This window comes from Anser cygnoides, chromosome 5, assembly GCF_040182565.1.
Source record: "Anser cygnoides isolate HZ-2024a breed goose chromosome 5, Taihu_goose_T2T_genome, whole genome shotgun sequence".
NCBI lineage: Eukaryota > Metazoa > Chordata > Aves > Anseriformes > Anatidae > Anser > Anser cygnoides.
This window is the reverse complement of record NC_089877.1, coordinates 61,615,529-61,629,295: the sequence shown is the minus strand read 5'-3', so window position 1 is coordinate 61,629,295 and position 13,767 is coordinate 61,615,529. Positions and strand designations below refer to the sequence as shown.

At 37.3% G+C, this 13,767-nt stretch overlaps 1 protein-coding gene across 8 annotated transcripts in view; it reads left to right on the top strand.

Moving 5' to 3' along the window:
• Window positions 1-13,767, top strand: part of KIAA0586 (KIAA0586 ortholog) — a 70,349-nt gene that overhangs the window by 29,487 nt on the left and 27,095 nt on the right. For 7 of the 8 annotated variants that reach the window (XR_010832034.1, XR_010832035.1, XM_066998498.1 and 4 more), the window contains exons 21-29: window positions 87-205; window positions 789-973; window positions 3,013-3,172; window positions 3,702-3,927; window positions 4,439-4,680; window positions 5,187-5,254; window positions 6,052-6,186; window positions 7,801-7,981; window positions 9,767-9,906. Coding sequence is in view for 6 of the 8 variants with exons in the window: in XM_066998498.1 (XP_066854599.1) it covers window positions 87-205; window positions 789-973; window positions 3,013-3,172; window positions 3,702-3,927; window positions 4,439-4,680; window positions 5,187-5,254; window positions 6,052-6,186; window positions 7,801-7,981; window positions 9,767-9,906 (1,456 nt within the window). In the remaining 2 variants the exon portion in view is untranslated. The remainder of the gene's footprint in view (window positions 1-86; window positions 206-788; window positions 974-3,012; window positions 3,173-3,701; window positions 3,928-4,438; window positions 4,681-5,186; window positions 5,255-6,051; window positions 6,187-7,800; window positions 7,982-9,766; window positions 9,907-13,767) is intronic. The other variant, XM_066998499.1, reaches the window with a different exon arrangement.

The window sequence follows — 13,767 nt, the reverse complement described above, 5'->3', positions numbered from 1 at the left end:
CTTATATTTTGTGACAAGAATACTCTTTTGTATACTTCGAAGTGTCTTGATGGTTACTGATAGTTATACACATTTTATTTTTGTAGGGTGGAACAAGAAATAATGGCAAAAATTATCAGTGAGATGTACCCAGTTCAGAAAGAAACAGTGCCCAGTGTTAGCACATCAGAGGGGGAAGACAGCGAGAGTGTAACCTCTGACATTGGTAAGTAGGAGTTAATGTTCTCAGAGGATGGATTTTCTCAAGCATAGGCTAATTTTAACAAGTTCTCTAGATAGCTGTGCCCAAGAGCAGATTATGCTGTACCAGTGAAACTCTTAATATACAAAAGAGCATACTTTAATTTGAGACTGAACAAGTGTTATTAGACCACTGAAATTAAAAAAAAAAGCACAACACACAAAATGCACAAATCATTGTGCAAAAATTGGCCATCTAAATTAGATTTTGCATGTGCATAGCATTTTGCTGAGCTTGTGATGTTTATTTGCTTTTTTTTAATAGATATGTCAAAAATTATTTCCCTTATAAAAATGTGATAATGAGAGATAAATGCATTTTTCCTATGATGTCACTGCTATTTACTGGCTTCTTTTGTGACCCTGAATTGCTTTTCTTTTGTGACCCTGAATTGCTTCTCTAGTGTTTCTTTCATCTACAAAGTACAAAAATCACTTTCTTCAAAGGAATGTTTAAAAGTTCATAGGGGATAAAATGCATGGCTGCAGTATAGTACACATTTTAAAACTGAGGCCTGTGTGTGTGCTTTGTGTTCCTTCATTTTCAGTTCAAGTTGCAGGTGGTGGAGGCTTTCAACTCTTTGTCAATGCTGGTGTATCAGTGGACTCAGAAATGATTAGCCATTTTGTAAACGAAGCTCTCAGCGAGACAATTGAGACCATGCTGGGTAACACGCAGGCTCAGAAAGCAGTTGCTGCTACAAATATTGTTCCAAGTACAGCAATTATGACGGTAAGAGTGTTTTACTTAAATTTTCCTACTGAAGTTCATAGAATCATAAGGGTTGGAAAAGAACTCCAAGATCATCTGGTCCAACCATCACCCTACTACCAATGTCACCCACTAAATCATCTCCTAAGGGATAGTTTCTTGGTAGGATGGTGGTACTGATACGTACAAGAAAAAGACTGAAGCTGAACGTGTGTGATTTGCATTTTCTGATTATTCCTTATTATAGCCCAACAAGCAACAAGACAAAAGCTTTCTCACTTTGCTGAATATAACATAGGTATGGTACTTTCTTGCAAAGTTGCAAAAGTAAAAAATAAACTGATCCGATTGATATTTTTGGTCTTACAGGCTGGCAGCCTACAGTGAATATATGTAAAAACAAGTATTAATTCTTTCTAATTTTTAAGTTCAGTAGTTTTTAGTAAGCACTTAAATGATTAGTAGAGCTTCCTGTAATAAAGAATATTTTTTTGTGTTCCCTTTGATAACTAAATGACAGCTGTCTCTTATTTTGATAACGGCATGGCTGTGCTACAATCCCGTGTTGTATAAGGTCTGCATTCAAAGGGCTCTTCCTCACTCCATTATGGATTAAAGAGGGCTGTTCTTTGGATCTTGTTCTTCTGATACTCAGAAACTTCTCTCCTCATTACCATTCTGAATTAATTAATGGCCCTTTCAAATATTCCTATTTCAGCACCAGCTTAAATTGAAATGTCCTTAACTGAAATGGTTGTTTTCTCTTTACTATATATATTCATTTACTTACTTCTAGTGATTAGTTTTGTCCTTTTTGGCCTTTGTTTGATTAGGCTAAATGAAACAATCGTCCATACAGGTTTTGTTTTTCAACTCGCGCTGATGGGCAGTGCTTCTGTGTTTTCCAATTTAGTTTGGTCTTGACCATGGGTAGCACTTATATGTTAATACACATTTTTAACAATAATAAAGTATTCAAGATGGGGTTTCCTTAGTGCCTTGTGCCATAGTAGCAATGGTCTCCTGCCTTAATTGCAATCTCAGGTAGCCTTCTTTTTTATTTTTGTTATTTTTTAAGTTTTTTCCAACAGTCTGGTGGAAACTGTTAGTTAGAAACAGTCTGTCTAACAGTTATCCTTTGGCTAACTTGTACATTCGTAATTTTTCTCTTCCCCTTTTTCTATTTATGCTTAGTTTATAGCAGAAGTTCTTGAATATGTAGTTGTGTGTTCTTGATCTACCCATTTTTTTCTGTGAAGTTTATCTAGAACTTAAGTCTAGCTACCAGGTTCTTCAGTGTTCATGATTTCATGTGTTTGTGTGTGAACTGCTAAATGTGTTAGCATGTTTCATTTCCCATAAGAGTTGTTAATCATCAGTTTGAGGATTTATTCTTCAGAAAATAGCTTGGAAGCCTTCCTTAGCCTGATTATCTTGTTTTCTTTATGAAATATCAGAAAACAGAACTGGAGAGATCCATCACGTTCCTCTGTAGCAGGCTGAATGAGAACCAACATCATACTTGCTTGTCAGATTCATCTCTATCACTGATTTTTTATTTTTATTTTTTAAGAACTGTTTAAGAACAAGTTTCTGTGCTTTTTTCAGTGCTTCACCGTCTTGGCAGTTGCATTGTTTGTAATCTTACCTTTAACTGATTTCTCTTGTGGTAAATATATTGATTCAATTTTGTCCATGTAAGGATGTATTTTCTTACTTAACATTGTATCAAATGCTTTCTTAAAATTCTTGTAAGATAATAATTCTTGTAAGATAATTTACTGTTTGTTTGTTGTTTTTTTTTTTTTTTTTTTGTAAACTTCTTTTGTCCAGGCAAATAATTTAGCCTGGTGCAACTTTATGTTTAGATGGAGGAGTTAGATCTGTGAAGCACGTGTCCTAAAGCAATGACTGTTCCTGTTTAGAGATAACTTCTTTCTCTCTCCCTCTCTCCTTTTCCCTCCCCAATGCTGTACTAACTCTGGGGATACTTGGAAGATAGGAGTTTTGCATTGAGATAACAACTTCATTACATTTTTCAATTTTTTTTTTTTCCACAGGAGTCTCTTGTGCCTACTCCATTGCCAACACCCCAGGCCACACCACCACAAACCCCACCTTCAGAAAAAGAATTGCCTCCAGTCAAAACTCCAGAGTCTTCTCCATCTATTACAGAAATTGGTGGAGATGTTCATGAACAAGAAAAAATGAAAGAAGCAGGTAGTGAAAATAATAATTGAACTTTAGAAGGAGCAAATATGCTTTAATCTACTGCCTTTAATTTTCTTCTTCAAAGACATGTTATCTCTCAGGATAAACATTCTTGAGGCTATGATTCAAGTGGGGACTCATGTAATACAAAAATTATGAGCTAATTTGTATAAAAAGCAAACATCTATCTGGTAACAGTTCTATTTTCAAACTTCATGCACATTGTGATTTCCACTCCCCTAGTCCCCCCACCTTTCATATTAGAAAAATAGCTGTCTTTTACTCCTTCCTGTGTTCCTAATGTTATTTGAGCCAAATTTACACTCTCCAAGTAAAGCAGCATAGTTTTTAAAATGCAAAGCAGTCTCCCTTATTAAAGGAAGTAAACAATTGAGATTTTATTATAGCTCTTTCAAATGCCACCACTGTACTTAAAAGAAACTAGCCTTAATCTAGTCTATCAAAAAGATACCACAAACATTACAAGTGCTACTTCCTGCTTTCCTTTCTGATCTGAAATTTGGCTTCACACATGCAGGAACTGATATTCCAGCTGCTGCTAGTCTTGTTGGCACACCTGTGATCACTCCTATCAATACGCCTCCTAGAATAGCCACGCCAAGTTCTCCTGCCTCAGAGTGGGTCTCTGAAGCTGCAAAAATGGGGAAACCAAAGCCTCCAAACCCATGGGATGATGCAGAACTTCCTCTGGAAGAAGAGAAACCCAGTCCTGTAGCTGAAGAACCAATCCATCCCAGGGCTGTGTGAGTTTAACAGGCTACGTGGTTTTCTTGTTTATTAAGAAATAAATATATCCTCAAAAAGCCAGTAGACAGTACTACTCAAAGTATATTTAAGGAGGTATTGAGATAAACCAGCATTCTTTTTCTGAAATACTTAACTTATATTTTGGGAAAAATGTAAAATGGGGACTTTTCTCAGAATGTAGGTGTCCTTATTCGCTGTCACACTGAATATGAAACTGATAGTGTAACATGTCAGGAATAAATGTAGTGACAATTAAAAACTGTATTATTAGCATTTTGTCTTTTCTATTGCCTCAATGGGAACGCACGTGGTAATTTTTATTTATAGCTAGAAATTCATTGATGTTATCTAAGCATGTTGATTCTTAGACTAGACTGTAAAGTGCTGCACTCTTCCATTTGAAAATAATACTTGCAAATTAATTTATTTTCAATATTAATTTAAGTTTTTACTCTGTAATGTTCTGTGCTTTTTGGTGTGTACATGGTGTATATTCTTACATTTTAGTGAGATGTCAGTGGCTAATGATGAGGAACCAGAAGCCTTGATTATTCCATCTTGGCAGTCATCACCGAGGCCCGTTGAATCGCTTCCTTGTGAACCACAGGTTCCATCAGCCGCATCTACAGTTAGTTCTGAGCAGTCCACGCAGGAAAGTAGTCTTACCCTCACAGAAACAGAAACTGCAGACAGACCCATCTCAGAAGGGGAGGTCGTGTTCAGCTATGGCCAGATGCTGGCTGCAAGAGGTAACTAATGAAACAAATTTGTGGAATTATTTTTTTTTTTGAATTTGGAATTTTTTTTCTTTATACAGTTCTCATCCAGTCTACCGGAATTATGTTTCATACATTATCAGATAAAACTACAAACCTGACCTTTAATTTTCACTTCATGTTTTTGGATGAATTTAAAAGATGACATTGCTCTTTTTCAACAAAAAAACAAAATGAACCTGCTTACTAATGAAAAAAAGATTAAATCTGCTGCTGAGTCATAAAATCAACATCGAAAATAATTTGGACTGTCTTGCACAAGTCCCACATGGTACTAAATTTTTATTGAAAGCAAAGTGTAAGAGTGATTTTCTGGAAGCTGGAAGTCTGTTTTTACACTACACATCCGGTAGCAGCAATTTCCAAATTTACTACAGCACTGTGTTGCAATGATTTGAAGAAAGTGACATAAGCTTCCTTTCATACAAGTAATATGTTTTTTAATATTTCTAATTTAAAATATTTTCCAACCTTAACAGAAGGAGGACTGCCTCTTCCAAACGTCACTGAGAGCTTAATGAGTACTTTACAAGATGCCAATGAAATGGTAAGGGAATGGATTTAATGTGGTAGTCTGCCTCGAGCAGCTTTGTAAATTGGAAGACCTTTAAGCATTTTCATTTATAAACTTACGCCTTAAATTTACACTTTTAAACTGTACACTTACAAATATCATTAGAATTTCATAGCTCCTAAAAGCCCATTGTACAAACTAATTTATTTAAAAAAAAAAAAAAAGGAAAAAAAAGTTGAATGGTTTATATTCTGTAGGTGAGAGAGAGCTAATATGCATTTTCATTTCCAGTGCTTTTAACTTCAAGACAACTTAAAACAGAGTAGAACATGGTTATGCTCTACTGTTTCAGTTTTGAGCCATCTTTTAATTGCTCGTGTCCTTAATTTATTAAAGTAGGTTAGCTGAGACTGGAGTTAGTTAAAGCTGCTTAAAACATCGGTAGAGTTTTTTTTAATCTGATGTCTGGTGGTGTAATGCTTTGTCTTGGAAGGTTCTGAAGTCAAAGTATTCTCCACTTTTTTAACTGTTCTCTGGACTTGAAGACTTAAAAGACCTTGTCCTTCACAAAGTATTGCAATCTTAGGTATAAAGCTTTTTAAAGACTTTGCATGTCTCTAGAGTAAAAGAAGAAAGCAGTGTGTCACTTTGCTTACTTTTAGATGCCTGGATTATCATGACACAGGTTCTGAATGTGGAAACTGTAACAACTTCCTTTGTAAAAGAAAAAAGCTTAATTGTGAGCTTAAGTAAGAATGATGCAGATTCCTACGGGGGGAAAAAAAAAGTTCAGGATCAAGGATTATATGGATTATGTTTCTTTGTTTCAGGATTATGATCCTCCCAGCGAAGGGCAGGTGGTGAGAAGACACCATAAAGGCTCTCACAGGGATCCTGTCCTAACCCTTTTAGCCAAATTAAATCAAGCACCTATTGCTGCACAAGGAGGAATGCACTATTTGGAGGTAGTTTAATGTCTTTTTTTCTTGCAACACAGAAGTGAAACACAAGCACCTGAGGTGTGAAGGAAACTATTTTACTCAAAAGTAGACAAAATCTTAAGTTTATGAAGTTTCAAGCCTATCCTTACTGTTAAGTTTGTACACCTCAACCCCTGCTGGAAGTGACCCCACTGCCATTGTCTCTTCTCATGTAAAACTTCTAAAACCACTGAAGGTTACACATCTGTACAAGTAAGTTAGCTGTACATAGTGTCACACATACCTTGTTTTCTAGGTGTGTATGTGACTGTTTCAATGTATCAGATTTGTCCTTTGGAACACCAGGGAAGTGTTTCATCACTTCAGCAATGTAGCTGGTATGTTTGGCATTACGGGTTCACTGTGCTTACCTGCCTAACACGCTCTCATGGCTGTTATGAAGAGTAACCATCAGCAAATGTTTTCATGCACTTTTGCATATGCTGTTGATACTGATCTTGGAACAAAACCTCAAAATATTCATATTTGGTTGGCAGAAAAATCAGGCTAACAGGAAAAAATACAACTGCATCACAAAGGGCAAACGTCATTTATTGTAACACATCTAGGTATCTTCTATGTGGAAAATAATAGTTTGGATTGAGTGTTTATTCTAAGTGACAGCTGGAGGAATGTTTAAAGGAAGTGAACTTTGAATACAGCAACACAGTTCATGAGCACCTTTGTTTAGGACAGATCTTGCTTTTTGTGATTTTTACTGATGCATATGCAGTTTCTTCCTTCTGTCTTGGTCAGTTTAGTCTAAATAATTACTGACTTCACTCGCCTCCTTAACTGTTCATTTGTCTGTCTTTATTTTGCTTAATGAGCTCTGGTGGATGAACTTAGAGAATAGCTTTCTGCAGCGTCAACTCTGAGCCTAACTGTAATTGTAATGACATTTTCTCATCAGCACTGCCAATTAAAAATGCATCTCTGATTTGGTTTTTGGCTTTCCCATAGCTACAGACTGCTCGGTCTGTCCATACAAGACACTAATAAATTCCTCCACAGATTCTGGCAAGGTGTGTGCAAGCATACCTTCCTGTATACAAGGGAATCTCTTGTAGATGTTGCTAGTATTGCGTTAGAATGATTCCATGCATGTATGTGTATTTAGCCATCTTTTTTTCCTGCATAGAAGCAGGTTAACTTATTTTTCGCTGCAGCTTTGAAAGTCAGAATCCAGAGAACCATCTGCATTTATGCGCAATTCAAACATATTTTAAAGTTTTTATCTGACATGCTATACAAAGACATTCAATAGCTTTTAGGTGCTTCCAATGTTACAGGCAGTCAACAGTGGACATATCTATAATATTAAAGACTTCTGTGCCAAAATATAACTTAGGTTCTTATCACATTGTGACATAGCTAACAAAATAAGTGGTGTTCTTCAGCTCCAATTCTTTTCAGTCCAGTGTTAATAAAAGTATATCTTGCTTTCAAACCCAATTAGATGATAGCTTTTCAGTTTTAGCTACCTTTATTCAATGCTAGTTGTATAGACTTAAGTTTGCCTCGTTTTGGAAGAAATTCTTTTTTTTTTTTTTTTTTTTTTTTGTCTACCCGATGTTCTGATGCTGCTGTTCTATGCAGGATTCTGATGACAGTGTTGGGGAGCTCAGTGAAGGCCAAAGACCTAGGCTGACCAGAGCAGCAGAGAGAATCCTAATGGGGCACGCAGTTAATATGGACCATGCAGCTGCTCAGACTTCTGAGAGCAGACCATACCAGGATTTCCGTTCTCTGTCACCAGGGCAGCTTGCCCAAACTGCAGGTATGATTTGACTGTTATTTCAGAAGAGAAGGCTCCGGGAAGATCTTGTAGTGGCCTTCCAGTACCTAAGGCAGCCTACAAGAAAGTTGGAGAGGGATTCTTTATCAGAGGGTATAATGACGGGACAAGGGACAATGGCTTTAAACTGAAAGAGAGTAACTTTAGATTAGATATAAGGAAGAAATTCTTTAGTCAGACAGTGGTGAGGCACTGGAACAGGTTACCCAGAGAAGTTGTAGATGCCCCATCTCTGGAAGTGTTTAAGGCCAGGCTGGGGCTTTGAGCAACTTGGTCTAGTGGAAGGTGTCTCTGTCCACGGCAGAGGGGTTGGAACGAGGTGATCCTTAAAGGTTCCTTCCAACCCAAATCATTCCATGATTCTATGATTTCTTCTCTGTGCAGAAATTTTAGAGATTGTGTTCAAAATCCAATATTAGAAATGTAAAGGCAATTGATGCAGTGAAAGAATTAGCATTCTGTTTCTGAGAACTGGATTGGGTTGACTTAATTCAAGATGTGTCTTCACTCTTCTCCATCTATAATATCCTACAATTTGAAGAAAATCATGCCAAGTACCCACTTGTCTATACAAAAGTAGACCTGTAGAATACATATTTTGTTCTTTCAAGTCAAATTCAATTCTAAAAAAAACTTAATGATTGTTTATTTTTTCTTCCAAATGTTCTGTATCCATTCACTGGTTTGTGAGATTTCATGTCCTTCAGTCTAATGCAAGTCAGAACTATGTGCTATGTCCCAGTAGCCACAACAATTAGGGTGCAGGTCCAACATTTCATTTGAGAATTGTTTTTAGGGATGAAATGAAGTAATTGTTGTACCAATATATTGTTTACATATTTCAGGGTGTCTGTCTCTGTACATACAGCCTTGTAGTGGGTACCTAGTTTCTTTGTCAGAATGAGTCACTTACTAGCAGATACATCTTGTAAGAATTCTGGGGATTGTATGTGTATGGCTATTTTCACTTTTGTGACTTTTTTTTTGTATCGTGGAAACAATGTCCCTTTGTAGGATGTTTAAGGTGTTGCTTATGTAGGTGTGTAACAGCATCTTGATGAGCAGTCTTTCCTTTTTAAATCCTTGTTTTCAGTGCTTGAAGTTATGGATATAAAAACCAACATGCAAATGAGAAGTGGCACATGTATTTAAGCTGAACAATAATTACAGTTAATTAAGCAATAATTGTAGTTAATTAGACTTAGAATTCATTCTTTGGCTCTGTATGATAGCAGAAGGGTAAAGTTAGTTCATGATCTGTCAGTATATTTTTCATAAAGATGCTTTACACACTTGCAGGCTGTGAAAGCGTGATAAATGCAAGATTATACAGCAAATTACCCCTTAAAAAAAGAGTATATACAGGTTTCTTTTCATCCACACAGCAGAGTGAGCAGAGTGAAACATTTTCATGAAGAAGCCTTTCCAATCTCTTTCCTGTATGTGTGGTAAAGTGCATTAAGCCCATAATGGTATCGTGAGCTATACATCTCTGAAGCTACAATAAATGCTTGCCATGTTAGAAATCTACAGGTGATAAGGCTGATTTTTTTCTCTGATCTCCACAGAGATGCATTTCCTTTTTCTTTTCACCCCACAAGGACAAATAGATGGATATCCGAAGCACCATGTAAGGAGGGAATCATTCTCTTTAACAGTGCATGTCCATTGTTGAAAAGGCTCCACATCTTGTCACATGAGCAGTCTGGGAGATTATTGCTCCAGCTCATCAAGGTTTTTTTTTCCTTAATTATTTTTCTCTCTCAGCAGAAACTCTTGGAGATGCTGATACGAGCCATGGTCCAATGCTTATGGCTGAACTGGAATCGCAACCCGTTTCAAAACGTGTTCTGCAAGCAGCCCAACCAGACTGCAGCGTGACATCTCTCTCAAAGGGTTCCTCCCAGGTAAACTCAAAGAATCTTTTCTGTCACTAGTTAGAAAGTGCAAAATGAAACCTAGGAAAATAAATGTTTAATTTTCATGTTTAGTGTGAATAATCACAGAACTGATGTGTTTGAAGTGACACATTCAGCTGAGAAGCTGTATGTGAGGTACACGTGTGTAATAAAAAATGATTTTACTGTGACAGAATCCAGCAATATGTTTTCTGTTAGGCTCAGATCCCCTTTTTACCTTTTCCATGCTTCCTCGCTGCTTCACCGGTCTCACAGGACCTGGTAGTATACATACTCAGTTCAGATGGGCTATGCCAGTGGTGGAGGGACACAGTACTTCAAATACAGAAAAATAACACATGGAATATACAGGAAAGGAAGTAATAGTAGAGGTTCAGCCTCTCTCGTTGTAAACCAATGATTTTAGCATTTCAGGAGCTTTGGCTGAAATAGTAGGGGCAGGGTTGGATAGGCAGTAATGGTGATGTACCTTAGGATACTTGAAGGCAGAGAAAGATCCTGTTGATCTCTGCTTGAAGCCTATAAAGTTAGTCCTTTACTACTCTATTAGTGTGTGCTGTTACCTAGAGATTTAGTTACCTCACTAACTAAAGGTAAATTTAAATGGCAAGTGGCAAAAGCTATAAATGAGGTGGCAGATATGTTAAGCTTCACAGTGTGTTTAAAAGTAATGATGTACTTACCATAGTTGTTATGTTCCTGGATGCATTCTGTCCTTACCTGATAGTCTATATTAAGAATAGCCCAAAATATCTTATATTTACCAATCTTACATTGTGTTGTTGTTGTTGTTTTTGAGGCTTGATATGTATTGTGCCATTGTTTTCTGAGCAGTTCTTAAATACGTCATCTGATGGGATGTGTTGCATCTTCAAAGAGGTTTTTAAATGGTATATACCTCTTTCACTTTGAGGTCATCAGATTATATTATTTCTTGGAGTGATTGTTCACGGACAAGACTGGATTCTGTTAAATGTCAGTGTCTGTTGAGGTGAAGTTTGTATCCTTGCTATCCTTTCACTAGCCAAAAATAACAGGGGCAGGGAGTGTAAAGGGTGTGTTTCCTTCTTTTGGTACCAGTAGTTATGATGAAGAACCCAGTGATATCTGCATCTCATACTCTGAAGAATTAGCTGATAGAATTGATTTTTGTGTGCCAGGGTACAGGCAAATGGTAATGTACCATGTGTAAGATGACTCCATGTTACATAGTCTCACCTATACAAGAAATGTAAAGTGATCTGACCCAGTGTCTTTCATAAAGAGAAAATATACATACAGATTTATGTATATTATGTATATATATGTATATCTCATCTTTAGAAACCTATTTTTGCATCTGAACCCTTAGTGTGGTGGGGTTTTGTGTTTGTGTTCTTTTTCTTTTTCGCCTGCTGGCATAAAAAACTCACCCTCCCTCCAAACCAAACAGACAAATCCCCAAACTTTGTGTGTGTGGTTTTGTTTTGTTGTTTTCCCCCAAATAAAATATATTCTTCCTGCATGTGGGTGTTCCTCACATAAGACTCTAAATCACATTTTCTCATGGGCTAGATTTTTAGCTATTCTATGATGTGTATACCTATAAGTGATAACCAGAGTAAACATCTGCCCTGCATGGTGCAAAGCCACGCTTCGTGAGATCCTCCGCTAGATCTGTGTATCCTTCTCTGAAAAAAAAAACTCGGTACCAGGTAATTTGAAAGCAATTTGAAACAAGAGGTACTCAGGCATTCAGAATGAGTCATTCTATGAAATGTTTTAAGGTGATGATCACTTTAAACTTCTTAAAAGATTTCCTCCCCAGTTAGTTATTGACTCTGACTGACATCAGTCATTTCAAAATTTGTTTTTCATCTCTAGGCATTGTTTTGCTTTCTTTGAACTAAAATTCTATCGGCTGTGTATGAAGCAAGAAGACCAATCCATTTAGGAGCAAAACTAGGCTTTTTAATAGTGTTTGCAGAGAGGCTTGAGAAAATATTTCAGGTGGCGTCCAGCTGGGCCTTGAGTTCTGTAGAGCTTTGTTCTTATTTAACTGGGAAGGCACCTTGTGGATGTTAGGATTTATTACGGCAAAGCCTGGGTGGGTTTTTGTAACCTACCTGAACAGGATCTTCTTTTCAGAGAGGTTGTGGGCAGCAGTGTGGAGCTGCCATACATGTACTGCTTGTTTGCTCCCTCTCACAGGTGTCTGGGCCAGATTCTGACCAACAGAAAGAGCATTGTGTTTTCATGGAGGGCAGGAGCAAATGCCTTCTAGTCACGAGGAGTGAAGTCTGTGTGGTCACTCCAAAACGAATGACTTTAGTCATACAGGAATTTTCTTATCTACCCAAATTCCTCAGCTGCTCCTCCATTTCTGGCATTGGACTTCTGTGAGATTTATATGTGCTTTTAGCCACTGTTAGACAGAATGCCAGACTAAATGCATCTTTGGTTTGACCCCTTCAGGCCATTCTTGTGTAACAGTATAGGAATGAACTGCTGCTTGTGGCCACTTTACCCCTATACTCGTACTCTAAGAAGCAACAGAGTGACTTGGAGGAAGCCGGGCTCCTCCTGTTCTAGATAAATCATTGTGCCTTCATGGGAGGGTTATGAATGTTGATAATCCTAATTGTGTGGCTAAACATTTTGAAGATGGTAAATCTAAATCATTGAAAGTCCCCTATTCATTGTTAGAAAGTCGGTTGCAAAATATTTTCATAATGTTCTTGTACAAGTCGGAATGTTTTTCTACAATCAACATTTTTTGAGTGGGATTGTCACTTTGGTATTCTCATTAGCTTTCATTTTTGGTATTTCAAAAGACATGTTTTCTTTTTTAAATCCTCCAGGAATGCATAATTGTAGGTTATGAGTCTGTGTTGTCTCTCAACTTCTGCTTGCACCTCAGTTAAGTTTAATTTTTTTTTAGCTTGTCTTATTTAAAAAAAAATAAATACAAAGAAACAAGCAAACAAGAAACAAAACACAACAAAAACACCAAACAAGACATTTCAAATGGACTCTCACCGGTATACCTCTATGCTTACATTTAATGCCCTGTAGCACTGATGGCCTTCCATCACATTTCCATGAGACTTACAGCTAGACCTTTTCTGCTTTCAGCAAATCATTTTAAAACTTTCTTATCTCGTCAGCTTCAAATTGTGAACAGAGTAGGTCAGCATCATGTTATGTAGAGGTGCCTGAGTTTGTGCCAGTCCTCATCGGTCCATCCAAGCGCATACTGCCTTGAGGAGATGCTAGGTTGATCTCAGGTGCATGTATATTCACTTTGGTCAACCTTAGCTCACTGCTATGCCGGTGAGGTTGTGTTCATGCCTGTTACAGAGATGACATGCTACCTGCTAGTGTAGGCTTCTCGAAGCCTTGTTCACTGGGGAGTATTAACTTGGCCATGCAGCCAGTGAGGAAGAGAGTGACTGAATGGCTTACCTTTTTGTTCCTCCTTGATTTCTGCAACACTGGCTTAAGCAATCACTGAGTACATAACAAGCATTATCATTACTGTTGAGATGCCCCTTATTCTAGGAGATGGTTGTCAGGAAGCCCTGATTGCATAGTTGGCATCGTGTTTATTGTGTGACGGACATATATTTTCTCCTTTTCATCTGTATTTTTGGCTGGCTTCTGTTTCACTTGTGGCTTCTGTTGTGGAGAGTTTCTCTTGCAGAACTAAAGTATACTTTTCTTCCTTGTTATCTGTGGCGGAGCAAAATACTGCTGGTACTTTGTCATCAGGTCTTCAAGATAATACCCATGCTATTGCTTCTCAGGGCATATAGTCTTCCCAGAAGTCAAACAGCAATTCTATCCATAAGTTCCAAATGCTCTATAATA